General features: G+C 52.7%; 1 protein-coding gene across 1 annotated transcript; it reads right to left on the bottom strand.

Annotated features, from left to right (window-relative positions):
• Positions 1–2908: 2908 nt before the first annotated feature.
• FAM83H (family with sequence similarity 83 member H) lies at positions 2909–21328 on the bottom strand. Its single transcript, XM_066626483.1, has 4 exons — positions 20843–21328; positions 7135–7299; positions 6184–6308; positions 2909–5667 (listed from the first exon to the last, which is right to left on the bottom strand). Exons 1-4 carry the CDS (start codon positions 21311–21313, stop codon positions 2997–2999), a joined length of 3432 nt encoding a protein of 1143 aa, XP_066482580.1. The 5' UTR covers positions 21314–21328; the 3' UTR covers positions 2909–2996.
• Between the last annotated feature and the right edge of the window lie 1291 nt (positions 21329–22619).

Raw genomic sequence — 22619 nt, forward strand, 5'->3', positions numbered from 1 at the left:
CTCGGCCGCCCGGCTCCCGAAGCCCTCAGGCGGCGCGGGCCCGACCGCAGTGCCCGCGCAGGGCTCGCCTCCGAGGCCGGGCCGGGCCGCGCCTCCAAGCGGCGTTTCTGCGCCGGCCGCGGCTGCCCCGGAACGCCTCGCCCAGGACGGCGCCCCCGGAGGGGCTGGAAGGGCCTGGCGAGCTCCCTGCGGCACCGCGCGGCCGCCTGACCCGCCAGCCCCTCCGCGCTCCGGGGGCGCTCGCCGGCCGGCCGGCCGCCCCACGGGGGCTCGGGCGCCTGCAGCCGGCTGTGCCTGACGCCGGCCTGGGCAGGGCGCCGCTCCCACGGACGCCGGGAAAGGAGACGCTCGCTCGGGCTCCGCCAGGCCGCTCTCGCTCGGCTTCCTGCTGGAGCGCCCCCCCGTGCCGCAGCTGCAGGCGGTGCGGGCCTCTCGCCGCGGCGGGCTCTGCCCTCGCGCCCCGAATCCCCCCGCGCGGAGCCACCAGGACGCCAGACGTGACAGCTCATGTTTATTGGGCTTCGGTACAGCTGCGATCCACTCGTCTCAGGCTTCCCTCCCGCAGCCCCCGGAGGCCTCTGGCCGGAGCCTGCACGTGCCAGCCCCCCACCCCAGGGGCCCTGAGCAGGCCGCAGCCAGACCTGGGAGGGTGTTTCAAGGCACGTGGGCGGGGGCGAAAGGCGCTGTCCTCCCCCAACCAGTCTGGGCCTCTCTCCAAGTCACTCCAAAGAGCAGCGGACCAGCAAGCTGCGGCTCTAGCGCAGCCATTTTCAACCAATGTGGCATGGCACACAGGTGTGCCGCAGGGTTTGGGGGAGGGTCATTTATTAATAGGACTGTTGGGGGATGTGAGCCTCCCACCAACAGCATGGGGGGGTGCCTTATCAGTTGTCAAAAAACCAGTGGTGTGCCTTGACACTTTTAGTACCTTGTCAGTGTGCCATGAGACAAAAAAGGTTGAAAATCACTTCCTTCTCGAATCCAGGTGGGAGAAGCACACTCTCCCCCACCTTGGAGCCCCATTTGGACATAAAGAAGGTGGCCTCTCCTTCCCACGGTATCCCTAACAGAAAGGGCTGGGCTCCCAGCAGCAGGGGGAGTCGAGCAGCCCCCCCCCCCACCACCACATTCACCTATGCAAGACATTCTGTGCATGCATTTTCATGAGATGGAGTCATGGCCGGGGCACTGAAGGACTTCACTGACGGTGCAAGTCACCCCCTGCCCTAGAGATCCCGGGGGCCAGCAGCAGGTTTTGCTCCATCAGCTGAGGCCAGATTGCAGCCTGCTCACCTGGTCCCACCTTCCTCGCCCCAGTCCAGTTTCTAGTGTGTTTGAGGCTGACGTCTCACTGAGAAGCTCAGCCTTGGTGGCAGCAGGTTGGAGGTGGAGGCTCAGGTGCATCTCCAGGAAAGCATTGAAGAAGCCAGCTGCTCAGGGACAGGGCCCTCATGCACCCTTCTCCCCAACAGCCAGGTTCTCTGCAGAGGGAAGATTCACCCTCTGCTCAGTGGGCAAAGAGGCACCTTGTGAAGCAGAGGCACTTCTGCAGTGAGGGGGGTGGCGGGGGAAACAGTGGTCCTTGTTTAGCCCCCCTTCCAACTGTCGCCTTTGACTTTTGAGAACTCTTCTGGGGCATGCAAATATTCTGAATAAGAGCTTGTGCAGAGGAAACTTCCTGCTGCCCAGTCAACACCCCAACGCTTCAAAGTGGTGCGGTCCCAGCCCAGGTCAACTGCCTCAGTGAGGCCAAAGACATGCTCAGGGTGGACAGCACACTGCAGAAAGGGCGGGGTGGGAACCAGTTGCTCTCAAGCGATCCTGCCTCATCTTCAGGGGAGGGCCACTGCTGTTTCCCCTCCCTGTGGTGAGGGTTGTGGTTCTGCCCAGTGTTCTGTCTCAAGAAGGCCTGGCCTGCAGTAGGAGGTGGCACTTGGCCATTAGTTCTCAGCTTGGCCAGCCACCTGAATGCTGCTCCATTAAAAGTTCCCCTTGGCGCCCTCTCCAAGCTGCCTTGTTCTCATCACCCTAAGGCAGGGGTGTCCAAAGTTTTTGGCAGGAGGGCCACATCAGCTTTCTGAAACTGTGTCAGGGACCGGGGGAAAAAAAGAATTAATTTACATTTAAAATTTGAATAAATTTACATAAGTTTACATAAATGAATATATTAAAGATGAACTTGTATGAACGAATGAAGGTCTTGCAGTAGTTCAATCCCTATAAAAGGCCTTGCACAAAGCAAGGCTGGCCTTTCCTTTGCTGCCGCTGCTGCATCACAGACGTGAAAGAGCAAGCAGTGGAGGGAGCTCTCATCCCACAGCTCACACGAGAGGTCAAACAGTCGCCCTCACGCTGAGAGAAGTTGCGTTGGGCCAGTGCGGGCTTCAATAAATCTCCAGAGGGCCAGAGGCTCATTGGAGATTGGGGGCTCCCTGAGGGCCGCGTTGAGAGGCCTCAAGGGCCGCAAGTGGCCCCAGGGCCGGGGTTTGGGCACCCCTGCCCAAGGGAACAGACCATCTTCCAAAGGAGGGAGGGACAGTGTTACTGGGCAGGAGGCTGCCACCCCAGGCTGCAGAAAGCTCTTTCTGGGGTCCCATCCCCCCCGGGCAAAGCATCGCCATTGCCTTGGGCAACAGAGGCTGGAGCTTCCCCTGAAAACAGCTCAGCCAAGCCCGTACCCCCCTTGCCAAATTAGCTGAGAATTTTTCACCTATGGTCACAAAAAGCTGCTGTGAGAGATGGCTGTGCTTGTGCTGGGCTTTCCCCAGCAAGCTGAGACTTCTTTTGAAACAGTACCTCCTCTTGCATCATGTGGCACTTGGGTCGCACACTCCAGGTGGCCAGCAGTTCCCCTTTCTCCCAGCCCCCAGCCCAGCCCAGCCCAACCTGTTCAGCCTTGCAATTGGTAGTAAATACAGTTGTCTTGACAACAGTGCCTCCTGCCAAAGTCTGTTCCAAGCAGCCGGCTCTAAACCAGGTGGGCAGATGTGGGCATATCACTTTTTGGTTTTGAAGGGGCCCAGGAGTTTGGGCATGAACTTGCCCATCTTCTTGTCTTTGGCATCAGGCTGGCCTTCCTCCTCTCCTTGTTCATCCTTCTTGCAAAAGACTTCAAAGCGACTGTAGACTCGCTTCTCTTTCCGCATGCTCTCCATCCTTTTCAGAAGGGAGTCACGGTCCTCGGAAGGTTCCCTCGGAAGGTTCCGCTTGTGACTGCTGAAGCTCTCTGACCGGTTGATGATCCCCATGCTTCTTTCCTCACTTTTGTTGTCCAAGCTAGTGGTGGACTTAGATAGCTCAGCATTACTGGTTACTGGAAGTTGCCTGGCCAGCTCTGCGCGGTTCTTCTGACTGTGGGCAGAAATTTGCTCCAAGATGACCTTTGTGTCATCACGGAGGTTACTGCTGTAGAGGACGTTGGCTGTCGATGAGGGAAACCGAGCTGGAGGTGCTTGGCTCCCACCCTTGAGGACAGGAGGCACAGGAGCTAGTTTTGGAGATTTCTCCTCCTCTCTAGTTTCTTGGTGGTCTCCCTTGGAAGATCTTCTGAGGTTCATGTTCTGCTTGTCAGGCTGCCAGTTTTCAGGAACGGGTTCTTCTTCAGGCCTCTTCTCACCTTTGGGGTTCCACAACTGCTTGAGTCTCAGGGAGCCCTTCCTTAAAAACTCTCTTGGACTCTGTTCCTGTTTACAAGCCACCACTGCCGCCGCCTCCTCCTCCAGCTTACTGAGAGAGCTGCCAGGGCCCTGGGACTTTGGAGAACCTTCAGGGACTAAGGGCGGGTTCGCTGGCACTTGGGCCAGCTTCTTGAATTCTGTTCCAGGTGGATTCTGTGCATCTCCTTTGAATGACAGTTTCTCTTTCTTCTCCGGAAGTGCCTGTTTCTGAGTTTCTCCAACAAATAAGAGGCTCTCCTTCTCCGGAAGATTGGGCAAGTTGTCTATGGGGTAGAATCGAGAAGACAACTGGTCCATTTTACTGCTCACCTGTGTGATGGGGTCCTTGCTGAGAGCATCAGTGAGCTGGCTGGCCAAGGGGGACCCTGCAAACTGCCCCTCTGGCTCTGGGTGCAACCTGTAATTACCGAAAGAGTCTTTGGATTCAGACACCCTGCTCTCCAGGATCTTGTATTGCACGGACTTGGTGCATTTCTTCTCTGCATCCTGGGACTCTTCCTGGAGAAAAGCGGACATGGCTTTGGTGTGACTGACAGTTGTGCTTTCAGAATCTCTGCCTACAGTCTTGTACTTCTCCAGCAGCTCAGCTACTTTGGAGGAGGCATTAGAGGTCTTGATTGTTCCATTGTCTTTTGTTGTTTCTGTTGAAGTCTGCTCTTTGTGGATCATCTGGACTTTCTCAGCAGACGTGTTTGGCTGGTCTAACTTGGCAGCACTGAAAATAAGGGAAGACCTGAGCCGCGAGCTCCTCTGGATCAGAGGGTTTATCCTGCTCCTGAAGGGATCCTTTGCTGCCAAGGCCTCCTCGCCCAGCCTCTCAGCTCCAGCCGTCTCTCTGGTGCTTGCAAGGGGCGATGAGGGTTTGAAGGAGGGGATGAGGTCACTGGGGTACCTGGCGAGGGGCTCTGCAGCAGGACCAAGCCCCTCGTTATAAGGTTCTGACTCCATCGGCACAGGGAGGCCTTCCTCCCCTGGCTCAGACTGGTAGCCACTCAGGTAGGATGAGATCCTCCAGTTGCGCAAGCCCACCCGGTGTTCTTGCACCTTCTTGTCTTGATCGGGATCCTGGTCCTGGTCGTGCAGGAACAGTCTTTGCTCCAGGCTCTGCTTCTGTGTGGGCGATGTCTGGCACATGAATTTCTGCCCCATGTTTTGCCTTCGGAGGGACGGGAGCCCCAGAACACCGTTCCCTCCTGGATTCACTTGCTCGGAGCCGTGCCTCACTTCCTTGGAGGAATTGGAAGGCACGTAATCCAGCCGCAGCGGGTAGCCCTCCTGGGTGAAGTGGGATTCCAGTTCAGGGTACCTGACGCCGTCTGCAGAGTCCTCGGGTTCATGAAGTCCCAGCCTGCCTCCTCGGATTCTTTCAAAAATGCCCTGAGGCCTGTTGGCACCAGGGGGGTGTTCAAACTGGTACTGATAAAACTGGTCCTTCTGAAAATGGCTGGACTGAATTTTAAATTCATCCAGATTGTTCATGAACATCTGCCTGGAAAACTGCTTGGAAGAGGCAAAGTTGTCAAAGGTCCCTTCGGCAAAGCTGTGTCTTTTGAAGGAGTCCATCTCCAGCTGCTTGGAGCGAAGAAAGCCCCGAAGGGGGTCCATCTGGGAGTTTTCCATCTCCACCTTCTTGGAATACATTCGCATAGCGGAGCCCTCCAAGGTGTGGCGCATCAAATCGTCTCTTCTGAATGAAGACAGGAAGTACCTATCCGGATCCACTCTGTCCATGAATGGTGAGAACAGGTTATCCTCCCGAGGGAACAGCAGGTGAGGGGGTTTCTTTGGGAAGAATGCCATGTTGGTGCCGAAGGGCCCCATGCCAAAGTGCCCCATGGAGGTCTCTGCTTTCATCAGGACGTTGGCTGGAGGAACCAGTGGATCTGACTGTGCAAAGAGAATGCGGAACTCCTCGTCAAAGCTGGCCACCAACTCCCCCTGGAAAATGTGGGCAATGCTCCGGTGGATCTTCTCAAATGACCACATAAAGCTGTGAAGAAGTGGGAAAAAGAGCAGGCCTGGTTAGATGGTTCCTCCCAGCAACCCTCAGGGCCTCCAAGGCAGCCACCTTGATGTTGGCCCACAGCCTCTCTTCACTAACCAGTGGGTCAGGCCAACATGGAGCTCACACTCTGAAGGACGCACCTTGGACAGAGGGAATCGGCCAGATACTAGAAGCCTGCTCCGTGCAAGACATGGGCAGTCTTCTGCACACACTCAGTGGGATACCAGGGGAAACAACCATTGCTACTCTATGCCCTACCACCTCTCACCACCTTGCTCTTGCTTTCCCTCCACCCAATCCTATGTGACTTCCTGAGGGCACATGATGCTGTTGACACTGGGAAGGGCTAGCTGTGCTCAGGTCTGAACGGGGGCCCGCTGGGAGACTGCCTTGAGTTCCATGATGGAAGGCAGGCAGGCAGGCAGGCTACAAAAGAAGAAAGGCAGAGCAGACTTGTTGCACGTCCGCCACTGACCCCACCCGCCAGGCTCTGCTCCTCACCTGTAGCTGCCACTCAAGACCACCATGCAGTCCACCAGCAAGAACTTCTCTTTCACGTGCCCCTTGAGGGACATCCCGGTGCGACAGTAGTATGTGGGGCCAGAGACAGTCCGCACTCGCAGGAACTGCAACAGAAAGATCAGGCAGGGAGACCCAAGGGCAGTGGGCTGGGGTGCCCTTCCCCCCCCTTCAGCCAAGCATTTTGCTACCTGGCTGTAGGCACTGCCACTCGCTGAGCGGCTGGTTTCACTGGCTATGGCCTCTGTGCTTCTATCTCTGCTCCCTTTGTTGCCCAGAGAGGCCAGGAGTTCTTCCCCAGAGTGGAGTCTTCAGCTCAAGCTACCCCTCCCTCCCAATAGGCCCACAGGAAGCAAAAATCTTTGCTTTTGCAAAAGCAAAAGGGGAAGTCCTGGACAGGATTTTTGGTGTGGTGGAAGAAAGAGACTCCAGCTTTTCCACAGGAAGAATCCTCCCGAGTCCAGGAATGAGGTGCCTGCTGGAAGCTCACAGCAGTGCTTCCTGTCCTGTGGAATGGTCTCCCTATACCCCGTTCCACTGCTCTTCCTTATCTCCAACAAACTCTTGGACACACAAGCTGCGACCCCACGCACACTGGCCTGGATGCAGGCCCCACTGAACACAGCAGAGTAAATATCCATCCAGGTGGGCAGAACATGTTTCATGGTCACTGCCCTGGACCATTCTGGGGTGTGGTGTGTCAAAAGAGACCATGACTTCATGCTTTTGGATGAGCTCCAACATTGGGGTGGGAAGCAGGGCGGACACTCCTGAGCCTCAGAGCAGGGGGGCACATGTGCAATGCCAAGACCCAGAAAGGGACACACAGAAAATCTGAGGGTATCAGCTGGAAAATCTGCAAGGCCATCCTGCACTTGACACAACCCCCTTGTCCCCCCCATACCACAGCCACTCCCCCACTGCTGCACTCACCTCTATGTAGTTGAGGTCCACCCTGCATTTGGCTGCCATGTCCAGGAACAGCTGGGCATTCATCTCGTCCAGCAGGATGTAAACAGGGACTCGGCGGGCAGCAGCATCCAGCACCTCACTCAGCAGGTCCACATCCGTGAAGGTGTCCATCACTATGGCAACCACCTGAGTGGGGAGGTCAAAGGACAACTTAATTTACTGCATCCTTGGTGATTGTGACTCTGAAAACCAGAACCAGACTCCCTGAGAATGTCCTCACTGGAGAGATTTTGGCCTCAGCATTTATGCTAGAGGAGCCAGTGGAGAGGTCATCGCGAAGGAAGGGCTGGCTTTCCCTGGCTAGCCTCTCCAAGACCAACATCCACCTTACTTTAAGGTTGTAAGAGCAAGATCACTAGCCGGTTCATGGTCCTCAGAATTCATCTGCAGGACTTACAAGTCCAGTTTATCCAGTGGCCATAGTGGAAAGGGCCAACTAGCATTTGCCAGAAAGGTCACCAGGTAGCAACATTGGCAGAGGAGGAGGACAGCTGGTCTGAAGGCCTGTCTTCGCCCATAGGAACCTCCTGGGTCCGTAGGCTTTGCCATCGATGTACATGAGGTACTGTTTGGTGATGGTGCTGTGCCCGTGGTGTGCTTTGCCCATGGAAGTCTCTTCCGGCCCCCCCAATGTCCAGCTTTAGGTCTTCCCTAAAATGTACCTCTTTCACCAGCATCTGATGGATTCTTGATTAGTGTTTTTATTGCTGACCACATTCGTTGTATTTGTTGCAATGGTTTTAGTCTGCTGGATTTGGCAGTTTCTGTAGAGTCTAGATTTTGTGTTGCTCTGTGTGTTTACTGTCAGCCATTCCGTGCATATTTTAATGTGGAAATATGATACATAAATGTTTCAAAATTAGAAATATGCCTAGGACCCAGAGGCAGGGGTAGAACTGGAGCAGAGAGGTTAAGGCTGCATATAGCCAAGCCCTATATCAGGGGTTGACAACCTTCTTCCATATGGGGGGGTGTCATTGAGTCCATCATGAGTAAGAACGTATGTGCATTTGCTACACATGCACAAGCTTCCCACTTGGGCCACAAAACTAAGAAAAAGGGAGAAGGGCACTGTCCAGAGAGATGTGCCCAGCCAGAGAATGATACTCAAAGGAAGCTTCTGCTCCTTGGTCTGCTTACACTGTAAGTCTTACAGGGATAGAATTACAAACTTAAATTCTTGTTTAGGACACAGGAGGCCAGGCAGGTGTATATTTTTGAATTTAGGGACTGGATCTGTCTTACACCATGGAAGTTCAGAACAAAAGTGGCCCCACCTCCAGTGGTTTCAGTGGGGAGTCCCCCATAATTGGATCTTTTGGCGCTAAGTTTTTAAAAAAATACAGAGTGACAGCCCCCAACTCACCCCACCTTTATAGCAGGGGCTGGATTTTGACCTTGGCAATGCAGTGATGATATTTCCCCTCCCCATTCAGTGGTTCTCATGCATTTAAAACCGGGACCTAATTATTAGAATGAGAATGTCAGGACCCACCAGAAGTGATGTCATGACCAGAAGTCACGTCATCGAGCAAGAAAAGTTTTAACAATCCTACCCACACTTACCCAGGAGTAAGTCCCATTGACTATCAGTGTTAAAAGAATAGACATAGTAGCCTGTTAAAAGTACAATCTGTAACATTTCCCCAAATGCAGTCACATACCATGGTAGCATCAAGTCTAATATATTAAAAATAAAATACTGAAATGAATGGGGACACACTTGAAATTGGCTCGCAACCCACCTAGTGGGTCCCAACCCAGTTTGAGAAACACTACTTTGATAGAAGGCCCCCTATATGTGCCTTTAAATCCCTTTTGAATAATCACAGAGGGTGAGGACAGGGCAGCTGTTTCGTGCTTGCCTCCTAGGGATGGGGAGGGGGGCTGGAGAAAGGTAGTCCAGCCATTAAAACACACTAAAGGCTGAAATTTTATCACAGTGGTGCACATTGCTCCATGGTAGATACGGGTCATTGGACCTGTGTCTTTTTGTTTGGAACCTTACCCCAAAGCAATCCAAGGAGATTGGGCTTCCCACATAAATATCCCAAGAGCCAGGGCATCCCCAGGGGCCGTGTGCACCTGGCATCGCCTTGCGTTCCCATCTTGAGAGCATTGTGGCTCCTCCTTCCTCCTGATCCAAATTCTGGTCTCCCCAAGATCCAGCAGAGTGGAAAGGGAAGAGCTCTGCAACCAGCAGGTGCTGAGTGCCGTCCTGCCGAGCTGGCCTTGCAACAGGGAAGAGCAGGCTTGTCCAGCCACCTTTTCCCCTTGCACTGCTGCAGCCTGCCCTTGCCCAAACCCCTCAGCAACAGTCTGACTGGCCAGCTCTCTCTGTGCTTCATTCCTGTCTAATTGTGCACCACTCTCCAAAGCCCGGGGGGGGGGGGCCTTTCGGTACTCTTCCCAATCTGAGGATAGCACACTTTTTGGGATGAGTGCTTCCACATTCTCTTTGCATTGATCATGCTTTGGTTTGCTTCTGAACTGAAAGGCAAGGCTAAAGTCAAGGGTGCAGAGAAAGGAAAACAACAGTGGCAAAAGCAACCGGCTGACAAGGCCAGTCTGTACACGGACAAATGTGCCAAGCCACAAAGCAAGAGGTAGTGGAAACGGTCCTTATGATAGACAGGGAGCTGCTTCCCTCCCTGGGTGTGACAGCAAGGCACCAGAACAAGCACTCTCCATGGACGGTGTCCTGGCTGCCACTTGCTCCAGCTCGATCAATCCACCGGTCTGTCTCTCCGAAAGTCCCCACTACAGGCAGCCATCTTGTTTCCCTTTCCACCGGCCTGGACCTCCAGGCCCAGGCAACTCAATCTTTCAATACGGAACACTTGGCAGCTTTTGCATGTGCTCTCCCACTACCCTCAATTTGATTGCCTCTTTCTGGACACGGCACAACATCCAAATACATCCCGAGAGAAATCCCAAGGCAGGGCGGCAAAATCAAACTGAGCGAGCACCTCTCGGGGATGCTGCAGGCATCATCCTGGGCCAGTCCTCCCAGGTCTCCTGGCTACTGTTGCCCTGCACATGCCTGGTCTCGGAAGCTAAGCAGGGTCAGGCCTGGTTAGTACTTGGATGGGAGACCGCCTGGGAATACTGGGTGCTGTAGGCTTACACCATAGTCTTTCGAGACTGAAGGCTGCCAACCAACTGTAGAAGTGTGATCTGTTGTCCCAGGACCACTCCAGTAAGTCCAGTAAGACCACTCCAGTGACAAATGCACAGGCAGACCCAGTGGCATATGCTGCACTGAGATGTGCCAGTGACAGCTGGTGGCCTACTGGCCAAAAAGGAAACTTGTGCCCCGTGGAACAGTCCCTTGCACTCCCTTTGAAATTCTCAAAGCCTGCACAGGATTCATTTCAGTTTGGCCATCGATATCCTTGTTAGGATCCACACCTCTTCTGTGACCCAGTGGTTCAGTGCCGCCGCCACAGAACAAGTGGGGAGCAATGCCTCCTTCGGCCCCCCAGCAAGAAGCAGCAGCAGTGGCTGCTCAAGAATCAGCTCTTGAGCAGCTGAACCACCAAGCAGGAGTCAGCAGCTGGAGAATCGGGACCCTGAGAAAGGCCTGTTCCTTCCTGTCTGGAGACCCAACAGGAAGAGGCAGCCAGACAACGGGGCGAGTCTTGAGCAGAAACAGGCACGAGAGCCACCCACTCTGCCTGGCTCTGCACAGTTCATGGGAGTCCAGCAGGCAGAGGCCACCAGCAACCACTCAGAGCTTGGCCAGCTTGCCACTTGGTGGTGAGCTGCGCAGTTCTGTGATCGCGGTCTTTGTCCAGCCCACGCTTCATCCTGTCTCATGGGCTACACCTGCCCTGAGTCACTCAGACCCTTGGTCCATCCAAAGCTGCCTAGGTTGACTGGCAGCGGCTCACCAGGGTCAGGGGTCTTTCCCAGCCCTTCCACTTGGAGACGTTGCCAGGGAAAGCTCTGCCACCAAGCTACAGGCCCACCTACCGCATCCATCTGGCAGCCCTGTGGGGGCATGTTCTGGGGTTTCTAAGGATGCAGTCTTAACCAACTTTCCAGCACCAAGGTAAGGGCAGTGCAGTTCAAAGGTAAGCGAACAATTATTTCCTTACCCTGAGAAGGCCTCCATGACTACCAACCAACTGCAAGATGCAGCACATGCCCCACTGGCACAGCTATGCCAGTGCTGGGAAGTTGGACTTAAGTGTGACAAGTGAGCCAAGTCTTGTGTCTTGGGTGCTCCCTGGGACAGTTGGTGGTCCACTGTGAGATACAGGAAGCTGGACTAGATGGGCCTTTGGCCTGATCCAGCGGGGTTCTTCTTATGTTCTTAAGTGCTAAGCTGTTAACACCCCCAACAAGGCTAGCCCCATGGGCTGCCATCCAAGCCCCCACCAGCTCCCCCTGGATGTGGCGGACGGTGGCCTGGCAAGCCTCATCATCAGTCACTCCAGCACTGATTAGTGACCACACCAGAGCAGCCCATGCCTTACTTCCACACTGCCTCTTCCACATTCTCCCATTCACGGACCTCTATTGCCCCTCACCAACCCCAAACTCTCCTGCTCCCCCGTGTTGCCTTCCAAAGGAACTCCAGGCTGCAGAACAGTGCTGCATCCAGAACACTCACCTACATACCAGAGCACCAAGTTTGGTTGGGAACAAGGCAGTCTCCCCACTGCTGCTGCCCGATCTAGTGAGAGCCTTGGCCACGTCATACTGGCCCAGGCCCCCCCCCCCCACCTCCGCACTCGAGTTGGTGCTCTTGGCTTGAAGGACAGCCACGAGCAAGCAGTCTGACATCAACAGAAGCTAAGAAAACCAAGGCAGGCGTGAGTATCAGTAAGACTCCAAGTGCAACCTTCACAACCAGGTCTTTTCCTGGCCCTACAAACTAAGAGACAAGCTGGGTTCAGTGGCATAGGTAAGGGATCTGCAGGGCTGCTGAGAGTCGACACTGGGCCCAGGGTGGGGTGCATGATGCTCCCCCCTAATTTTCCTACAAATCATATCACTACATTTTTAAACAAGTTTTTAATTGACAGCTTTAACTTCGCATGAGCAAGACTGAAACTAAATGAAAACTTTTCTCAGAATGGGATGATTTCCTTACTCTGAGTAGTGCTACTACGTTTCTTTTCTTCTACATCAGCAAAGTCCTCCTCATTTGCTTTTTCTTCTTCCAAGGAAGTAGTGATGGCCTGGATGCCTTTAAGAGGGGATTGGACAAATTTCTGGAGGAAAAGTTCATTACAGGTTACAATTCATGGTAGGTATGCGCAAGGTAAAGGTAGGCTGCCTCTGATTGCCAGATGCAGGGGAGGGCACCGGGACGCAGATTGTGTTGTCCTGTGCGCTCCCTAGGGCATTGGTGGGCCACTGTCAGATACAGGAAGCTGGACTAGATGGGCCTTTGACCTGATCCAGCAGGGCTCTTCTTGTTGGCAACCTTCAGTCTCAGAAGACTCTGGTATCGCACTCTGAAAGGTGGTTCTGGCACAGCATCTAGTGTGGCTGAAAAGGCTGATTCGGGAGTGACAGTCCCTTCCACACCAGGAGCAAGTGCAGTCTGTCCCTGGTCTTTCTCCCTGGCTATGGGCCTTCCTTCTTTGCCTCTTAGCCTCAGACTGTTGGCAAAGTGTCTCTTCAAACTGGGAAAGGCCATGCTGCACAGCCTGCCTCCAAGCGGGCCGCTCAGAGGCCAGGGTTTCCGACCTGTTGAGGTCCACTCCTAAGGCCTTCAGATCCCTCTTGCAGATGTCCTTGTATCGCAGCTGTGGTCTACCTATAGGGCGCTTTCCTTGCACGAGTTCTCCATAGAGGAGTTCCTTTGGGATCCGGCCATCATCCATTCTCACGACATGACCAAGCCAACGCAGGCGTCTCTGTTTCAGCAGTGAATACATGCTAGGGATTCCAGCACGTTCCAGGACTGTGTTGTTTGGACTTTGTCCTGCCAGGTGATGCTGAGAATGCGTCGGAGGCAGCGCATGTGGAAAGCGCTCAGTTTCCTCTGCTGTTGTGAGCGAAGAGTCCATGACTCGCTGCAGTACAGAAGTGTACTCAGGACACAAGCTCTGTAAACCTGGATCTTGGTATGTTCCGTCAGCTTCTTGTTGGACCAGACTCTCTTTGTGAGTCTGGAAAACATGGTAGCTGCTTTACCGATGCGCTTGTTTAGCTCGGTATCGAGAGAAAGAGTGTCGGAGATCGTTGAGCCAAGGTACACAAAGTCATGGACAACCTCCAGTTCATGCTCAGAGATTGTAATGCAGGGAGATGAGTCCACATCCTTCTTCAGGCTGATTGTCAGTCCAAAATCTTGGCAGGCCTTGCTAAAGCGATCCATGAGCTGCTGGAGATCTTTGGCAGAGTGGGTAGTGATAGCTGCATCGTTGGCAAAGAGGAAGTCACGCAGACATTTCAGCTGGACTTTGGACTTTGCTCTCAGTCTGGAGAGGTTGAAGAGCTTTCCGTCTGATCTGGTCCGGAGATAGATGCCTTCTGTTGCAGTTCCAAAGGCCTGCTTCAGCAGAACAGCGAAGAAAATCCCAAACAAGGTTGGTGCGAGAACACAGCCCTGCTTCACTCCGCTTCGGATGTCAAAGGGGTCTGATGTGGAGCCATCGAAGACAACAGTGCCCTTCATGTCCTTGCAGAAAGATCTGATGATGCTGAGGAGCCTGGGTGGACATCCAATCTTGGGGAGAATCTTGAAGAGGCCGTCTCTGCTGACCAGGTTGAAAGCCTTTGTGAGATCTATGAAGGCTATAAAGAGTGGCTGTCGTTGCTCCCTGCATTTCTCCTGCAGTTGTCTAAGGGAGAATACCATATCAATGGTGGACCTGTTGGCTCGGTATCCACACTGCGATTCTGGATAGGGCTCTTCTTATGTTCTTAACAATGCAGGGGCATCCAAGACTGGCTTCCACTGTCTCCCTCATTGCTATGAGATGATTGTGGAACCAAGCCCAGGGAAATAAACTTGCCTGGTCATTTTTGCATTTTCCTTCTCTCTCTCTCTCTCTCTTTTTCTTTTCTCTCCTGAGCTTGGACTTCTAGCTGGATTCCATACTGCTAATTTCACCTTCAAATAATGCCAAAACACATGCAGACTTGATCCAATGCTGTGTGTGCTGTGGATCACAATGCTGTGATCCAAGGCACAGATGCACCCCTGAGCCTCAGCAGAAGGGACAGGGCTTACTGTTGGGGCCTGGGAATTCTGTGAACTGAACTGGGAGTGACCTATGGCTGGGACCTCCTAGTTCTGGTCTGAAGGTGTCAGTTTCACTTTCCCCTGATCAAACTCTACTAATACATTCCTGCTTTTGGAGAAGACCTGGGCTGCATTTCCACTAGTTTTATCCACTTTCAATGCATTTCTATTCCCCAATGCATTCTGGGGGGACTGTAATTTCTTAAGGAAATTGGGAGCTGTCAGAACTACTCTTACAGACCATTTTTGCCTGGCCCACAGCTGTACACATTTCGTTGCATATATGCAACAATTGGTAGAAATGGCTTAAACTACAGTTTTCAGAACACATTGGTGGAACAGAAGTGCACTGAAAGTGGATTAAAGCTGTAGTAGAAATGCAGCCCTGAATAAGCTGAGATTGAGGTACACAAATATATTTTGTAATGAATTGTTTTGTACTATATAATTTGTTTTGTCATGGCCTGGGCACCCCGGAAGCCGGGTCCCTGGGGATTTTGTCCCCTGTCCACCACATCTCCTCAGGCCTGGCACCTGGGAGCAAAAACACCCCCCCTGGGGCCAGGTGTCCAGGAGGTGGTCTGAGGCACAAGGAGAACATAAGCAGAGCCCCATTGGATCAAGCCAAAGGTCCATCTAGTGCAGCTTCCTGTATCTCACAGTGGCCCACCAGATGCCTCAGGGAGCACACAAGACAACAGGAGACCTGCATCCTGGTGCTACCCCCTTGCACCTGGCATTCTGAGGTAGCCTACTTCCAAAACCAGGAGGTTGCACGTACCTGTCATGGGTTCAAACCTGTGATGGACTTTTCTTCCTGAAATTTGTCCAATTGCCTTTTATAGGAATCTAGGTCAGATGCCATCACCACATCCTGTGGCAAGGAGTTCCACAGATTACCCACTGGGTAAAGAAATATTTTCTTTTATCTGTCCTAACTCCCCCAACACTCAATTTTAGTGCCTGTCTCCTTGTTCTGGTGTTGTGTGAGAGGAAAAAGAATAACCCCCCTATCCACTTTATCCTTCCCGTGCATAATTTTGTATGTCTCAATCATGTCCCCCCTCAGGCACCTCTTTTCTAGGCCGAAGAGGCCCAAACGCTGTAGCCTTTCCTCACAAGGAAAGTGCCCCAGCCCAGTAATCATTTTGGTCACTCTCTTCTGCACCTTTTCCATTTCCACTATATCCTTTTTGAGATGTGGTGACCAGAACTGGAGACAATACTCCAGGTCTTACCATCAATTTGTACAACGGCATTATAGTATTGGCAACCTTCAGTCTCGAAAGACTATGGTATCGCGCTCTGAAAGGTGGTTCTGACACAGCGTCTAGTGTGGCTGAAAAGGCCAATCCGGGAGTGACAATCCCTTCCACACCGGGAGCAAGTGCAGTCTGTCCCTGGTCTGTCTCCCTGGCTATGGGCCTTCCTTCTTTGCCTCTTAGCCTCAGACTGTTGGCAAAGTGTCTCTTCAAACTGGGAAAGGCCATGCTGCACAGCCTGCCTCCAAGCGGGCCGCTCAGAGGCCAGGGTTTCCCACTTGTTGAGGTCCATCCCTAAGGCCTTCAGATCCCTCTTGCAGATGTCCTTGTATCGCAGCTGTGGTCTACCTGTAGGGCGCTTTCCTTGCACGAGTTCTCCATAAAGGAGATCCTTTGGGATCCGGCCATCATCCATTCTCACGACATGACCAAGCCAACGCAGGCGTCTCTGTTTCAGCAGTGAATACATGCTAGGGATTCCAGCACGTTCCAGGACTGTGTTGTTTGGAACTTTGTCCTGCCAGGTGATGCCGAGGATGCGTCGGAGGCAGCGCATGTGGAAAGCGCTCAGTTTCCTCTCCTGTTGTGAGCGAAGAGTCCATGACTCGCTGCAGTACAGAAGTGTACAACGGCATTATGTTCTCAATATCCTTCCTAATGATCCCAAGCATAGAATTGGCCTTCTTCACTGCCGCCGCACATTGGGTCAACACTTTCATCAACCTGTCCACCACCACCCCAAGATCTCTCTCCTGATCTGTCACAGACAGCTCAGAACCCATTAGCCTATATGTGAAGTTTTGATTCTTTGCCCCAATGTGCATTACTTTAAACTTACTTACATTGAAAGGCATTTGCTGCCCAGTCTCCCAGTTTGGAGAGATCCTTCTGGAGCGCCTCTGGTCCAGTTTCTTCTGGTCTTCACCACTCAGAAAAGTTTGGTGTCATCTGCAAACTTAAGGCCCAATCCTATTCAACTTTCCAGCACTAGTGTAGCCGCAATGCAGAGTTGAGGTAAGGGAACAAATGTTTCCATACCTTGAGAAGGCCTCTGTGACTGCCCCACCACAACAGGATGCAGCGCATGCCCTATCTGCACAACTGCACCAGCACTGGAAAATTGGATAGGATTGGGCCCTTAGCCACCTTGCTGCTCACCCCTGTCTCCAGGTCATAAGAACATAAGAACAGCCCTGCTGGATCAGGCCATAGGCCCATCTAGTCCAGCTTCCTGTATCTCACAGCGGCCCACCAAATGCCCCAGGGAGCACACCAGATAACAAGAGACCTGCAAGGCTTCCTGGGAATTGTAGTTAAGAACATAAGAACAGCCCCACTGGATCAGGCCATAGGCCCATCTAGTCCAGCTTCCTGTATCTCACAGCGGCCCACCAAATGCCCCAGGGAGCACACCAGATAACAAGAGACCTGCAAGGCTTCCTGGGAATTGTAGTTAAGAACATAAAAACAGCCCCACTGGATCAGGCCATAGGCCCATCTAGTCCAGCTTCCTGTATCTCACTGCGGCCCACCAAATGCCCCAGGGAGCACACCAGATAACAAGAGACCTCATCCTGGTGCCCTCCCTTGCATCTGGCATTCTGACATAACCCATTTCTAAAATCAGGAGGTTGCGCATACACCTCATGGCTTGTACCCCGTAATGGATTTTTCCTCCAGAAACTTGTCCAATCCCCTTTTAAAGGCGTCCAGGCCAGACGCCATCACCACATCCTGTGGCAAGGAGTTCCACAGACCGACCATGCGCTGAGTAAAGAAATATTTTCTTTTGTCTGTCCTAACCCACCCAACACTCAATTTTAGTGGATGTCCCCTGGTTCTGGTATTATGTGAGAGTGTAAAGAGCATCTCCCTATCCACTCTGTCCATCTCCTGCATAATTTTGTATGTCTCAATCATGTCCCCCCTCAGGCGTCTCTTTTCTAGGCTGAAGAGGCCCAAACACCGTAGCCTTTCCTCATAAGGAAGGTGCCCCAGCCCCGTAATCAACTTAGTCGCTCTCTTTTGCACCTTTTCCATTTCCACTATGTCTTTTTTGAGATGCGGCGACCAGAACTGGACACAATACTCCAGGTGTGGCCTTACCATAGATTTGTACAACGGCATTATAATACTAGCCGTTTTGTTCTCAATACCCTTCCTAATGATCCCAAGCATAGAATTGGCCTTCTTCACTGCCGCCGCACATTGGGTCGACACTTTCATCGACCTGTCCACCACCACCCCAAGATCTCTCTCCTGATCTGTCACAGACAGCTCAGAACCCATCAGCCTATATCTAAAGTTTTGATGTTTTGCCCCAGTGTGCATGACTTTACACTTACTGACATTGAAGCGCATCTGCCATTTTGCTGCCCATTCTGCCAGTCTGGAGAGATCCTTCTGGAGCTCCTCACAATCACTTCTGGTCTTCACCACTCGGAAAAGTTTGGTGTCGTCTGCAAACTTAGTCACTTCACTGCTCAACCCTGTCTCCAGGTCATTTATGAAAAGCACCGGTCCCAGGACAGATCCTTGGGGCACACCGCTTTTCACCTCTCTCCATTGTGAAAACTGCCCATTGACACCACTTTGTTTCCTCACATTCAGTGACTTGAGTACATTGTGGCTGTTTTCTAGTCCTGGCTCTACATATTGTCCAGTGTAGGCATGGTTGGGCTTGATGGGGGGGGGGATGCCTGGGTAATGACTGTGGCTGTACTGGCTGACACTGTTCCATCTCTAACACCTACCTGGTAAAGCAATTATAATTTATAAAAAATCATGGAAAACTACAGACATGGTTGAGAGAAGAGTGGTGCACGAAAGTGATAGACTTTGCAGTAATGGGCAAACTGACAACCTTAAAGAGAAATCCACAGAAAATTTTATGAAGAACTGGAAACCAATTATCGACTTTCTGCATGAGAGAGAGAATAATCAGTTAATGAGTTGTGGATTTGAAGATTAGATTGTAAGGGATAGAGAACATTAATCCAAAATAATAATTTGAAATGGAATATTTATCATGAGAAGAGGGAGGTATAACATATATATGGGTGGAAATTTAAATTATTGCGGTATAAAGCTTTAAGCAATTAGAATATTCAACTTCACCTGTGCTACATTATTTGAGGTTATTTCTGTACATTTTATGTATTTTTTTTAATGTTCTTTGTTTTTTATCTTATTATGTGCTTTCTTTTATTATAAAAAAGAGAACTTTAAAAAAATGTGCCCTTGGAATAAAAATACATAACACCACTTTCTGCACTTCTCATTTTTGTCAAAAAACGAAATCTGCTAAAATATAAAACCGAAAAAAATCACACCTAACAAGGGCAGAAGCCGCAAGAGGCTGCGGCCAGGCCTGCCTGCTTAGGGAAGTTCACCAGGGGACTAAATTCTCAAGGCACACAGATCCAGTGCCCAAGGCTACCAGCCACAGGCATTTGGCTTCCTCGACACCAGATGTTAGGGTCAGATGGACACAGCAGTGTGTGTTGGGGGGGGGCATTCTCCTCATGCCCCCTTGTAGGCTTCCCAGGGGGACCACCAAAAGCTGGACTACCAAGGCCACCCTGGCCTGGCCCATCAGAGCTCTCTTCTTCCTCAGAGGACCATGGTAAGATGCAGATGGGGGAGGCCAGGAAAGGGGGGTGTTTTTTGCCTGTTCTCACAGAATCCCCCCCCATATTCCACCTAGACACCCCCCCCCCGATTCTTGGCTGTCCTGGCTCTTGCAGTCATGTCTTCTCTACCATCATCAACCTGTCTCACTCCCCACACCACCCCAGGTTCTAGAGCAGGGGTCTCCAAACTTTTCGGCACAAGGGCCATGTCATGTATCCGACATGGTGTCGCAAGCCAGAAGACAAATAAGTAATAAGTACATGGAAGATGGATGTGCTGAGAGTTTGACTGAATAAAATAAGGGGGTGGGGATGGAAGGAGGGGGGCAGCAGAGGGCAAAATGGATTTGCACACGAAATGGGGGAATAGATTTTGAAAAGCAACAAGCAACCTATGACACAAATCTCAGACTTTTTGTCTCCATTTCTGCTCCATTTTTTAAACTATCTATTCCAGGTCTCTCAGCATCAGTATATATCTCACTCAGCCACTAGAGGTGCTGAATGTAATACAGTGTAATGGAATAATTTCTTTCCATTCGATTGCATTACATTTGGCACCTCTAGTGGCTGAATGTGTTATATACCTAGAAGCATGTCTCTTGAGTTATTTGTAGCCCTGAGAGGCTGGGAAACCTTGGGGGCCAGATAAAATCCTCCCGAAGGCTGAACTTGGGCCCCGGGTCAAGTCCCCAAGGAACCGACAGGGGAGGGAAGAGACAGAGACAAGGGACGCCTAAGTCAGAGTTACAGTGCCTTGTACTTTACCTTAGTTACAGAGGGGAACGGGGACTAAGGCTACAGTCTGCACCTTCCTGCACCATTGGGTCAAAAGTACAGGGAAGAAGGTCTACGCTAGGCAAGAGGAAGAAATTCTGCACAGCAGGATCCATCTGGCACTGGAGCAACTGGCCTCCTAACCTCTCTCCTGGGAGTTTTCAGAGGCTGGACGGTTGTCTGTCAGAGGACGTAGCTGTGCAGGAGGTTGGACTGGATGATCTCTAAGATCCCTTCCCGTTCTAACACACTATGATTCTAAAAGACGGGATTCTTCAAAGGCCTGCAAGGGCTTCAAAGGCCTTGCAGTGTCAATGCTATAAATGCAAAGGGAGCAATGTGGGGATGGACAGAAGGGGAATGGAGGCCCAAGTAGACAAGGGAAGCCTATGCCAGGATTACAATGCTTTGCACTTTAACTTAGTTACAGAGGGGAATGGGGACTAAGGCTACGGTCTGCACCTTCCTATAAAGGGGGGGGGTTAAGGGGTCTGAAGGAAGCATCTTGCTGGTGTTCTGGAGGGCAATCCTGAGAACTACAAAAAAGAGACTTGCACGTCCTTGTGAGCTGGGGAGTTGCTGTGTCTTTCTGTACCCCAAGTGGTTTCTGTATGGTAAGTACAGAACCACAGAAGGATAGAGTGGAACATTTTCCATGGACCCCAAGCCACCTATGGCTTGTTGTTGCCCACCACTCACTCTTGCCTGGGCTCGTTGTGGCACCCAGGCTTTGAGAACACCATTGGTGCCAACATGCGCCCCTCCCTTCAACCCACGCTCTGAGCGCTCACCTGTTGTGCTGCTCGGATCATCCTACGTGCCTCCTCTTTGATGCTGGGATTGTCTGGAGGTGGGGGCTGCACAAGAGTGGTCACCTCTGTCCCTCGAAACCCAAAAACCATTGGCCAGCCCAGGTCCAGCTCTGGAACAGCAAAGTCCGAGTTCATGGGCCAGTAAGTCCCAGAGGAACCATCCATGTCGGTGTCACGTGGGCCAGAATCTGCACTGCCGCCGCTGCCCCCCCCACCCCCATCCTGGCTGGCGTACTGGGGCTTCTGCAGGTGCTGGGTGATGTGCTCCACTTCTGAGGGGCAGAGGAACTCTGGGACACCCTCCTCGGCCAGGAAGCGGAGGTAGCTCTCCTTGCCCTCCTCAGCCAGCAGGTCCAGCGCCAGGCGGTAATATTCCTTGTAGTGGGGGGGGAGGTAGTTGGGGTCCAGGGGGTTGTCTCCCTGTGAGGAGCTCTGTGACCGACGAGCCATGGTGGCAGAGGGCACTGTGGGGAGGAGAGAGAAGAGCCAGGTTACGTGTGAAAGGCCTGCAGCACACCTCTGCACCCACTCCAGTTTGTCAGTGCGCTGATGCTTGGGGAAGTCAGCAAGCCTCCTGCACACTCTGCGCTATCTTCTGCTTCAAATATCCGTATTCCACCTTTCCCGTCCTGACACAGAGGTGCTCAAGGCATCCAGGGCGCATTAAAGCGTGCAATGAAAGACAATAAAAGGAAACCAATGCTCGCAGAACGCGTGTGAAACCGTACGTAGCTCTGGAAAGCGGTATCAGGACTGCACACACTGGGTGGGAAACAGGGCAGAGGAGCCTGTCAGGAAGTCCAAGGAGGGCACTCGGCACCCACTGCCAGCAGCGGATGAGTGGGTGCACACTTGGCTTGCCCTTGCCCCTCCTCCCAGCACTCCAGGCTCTGCTCCATCTAGCCTTAAACCTCTTAAAGAGGTGGCGGCCATCTTGCCGTGTGCTTGGCTTGGCTCGCTGGCCTCCCACACAGGAGGAGCAGCTGCTGTGCTGTGGGTGTGGTGTGGGCAGGCACCCAAGGCTGCGGGGAAGCTGCACAAAGGAATGCATGCTGGGCAGAGGCGTGCCTCCTGGGGCAGTCTGTACAAGCCTAGCTGGTGAGGGTGACAAGGGCCAGGAGGGGGGGGAAGGGGGCCTGAGAGTTCCTGGCTTCTCCATCAGGAGCAGATCCATGGTGACACCTGTGCGGCCACCAGGCCCTCCACAGAACCTTGGAAACATGTCTTTGTACACCCCCCTCTCGGCTGGACCTACACTGCTGGCAAAGAGCCCGGCTGCTTCGCAGGCATTGCATTTACCAGGAGGGCTGAGAGAGCTGCAGCAGCAGACTCTTCACCCCAGCAGCCTCAGAGGTCAGCATCACCCACCTCATTTGCAGGCCTGCCCAACCCTAGACCACTCAGCTCAACAAGAAGGCTGCATCTAGGTCTTCAGACCTGCCTTGCTGGGACATTCAGGAGCAGAGCCGCCACCCCCCAGGCGTGGATCCAGCTGCCTCCCCGATTCCCAGTCAGCAGCCAAAGCACAGAAAGGCCAACACAAGAAAGGGACCAAGGAGGTTGCAAGGGGGCACTGTGGCAGGACTGCATTTATGCAAAAAATGTATTTGCCACCAGAGGGGCACCGCAAAGCCCAAAGCGTCCGCCTCCGGGGCACTGCCCGGCCACGACCTGGCACAAGCCCTTCTGCAGCATGAAGGCCTTCGTGACTGGGCAGTTGTGGAGGACAGCTTTCCTCAGGGAGATGCTTCTGGAG

The sequence above is a fragment of the Tiliqua scincoides genome, chromosome 4 (assembly GCF_035046505.1).
Source record: "Tiliqua scincoides isolate rTilSci1 chromosome 4, rTilSci1.hap2, whole genome shotgun sequence".
Taxonomy (NCBI): domain Eukaryota; kingdom Metazoa; phylum Chordata; class Lepidosauria; order Squamata; family Scincidae; genus Tiliqua; species Tiliqua scincoides.

Bases quoted from the DNA above. Each gene is read 5' to 3' on its own strand.
- FAM83H (XM_066626483.1), bottom strand. From the start codon at position 21,313: ATGGCTCGTCGGTCACAGAGCTCCTCACAGGGAGACAACCCCCTGGAC. The intron at 7,300-20,842 runs GTGAGCGCTCAG...CTCCCCACTCAG, and splicing joins TGATCCGAGCAGCACAACAG to GTGGTTGCCATAGTGATGGA. The intron at 6,309-7,134 runs GTGAGTGCAGCA...TTTCTGTTGCAG, and splicing joins TGGACCTCAACTACATAGAG to TTCCTGCGAGTGCGGACTGT.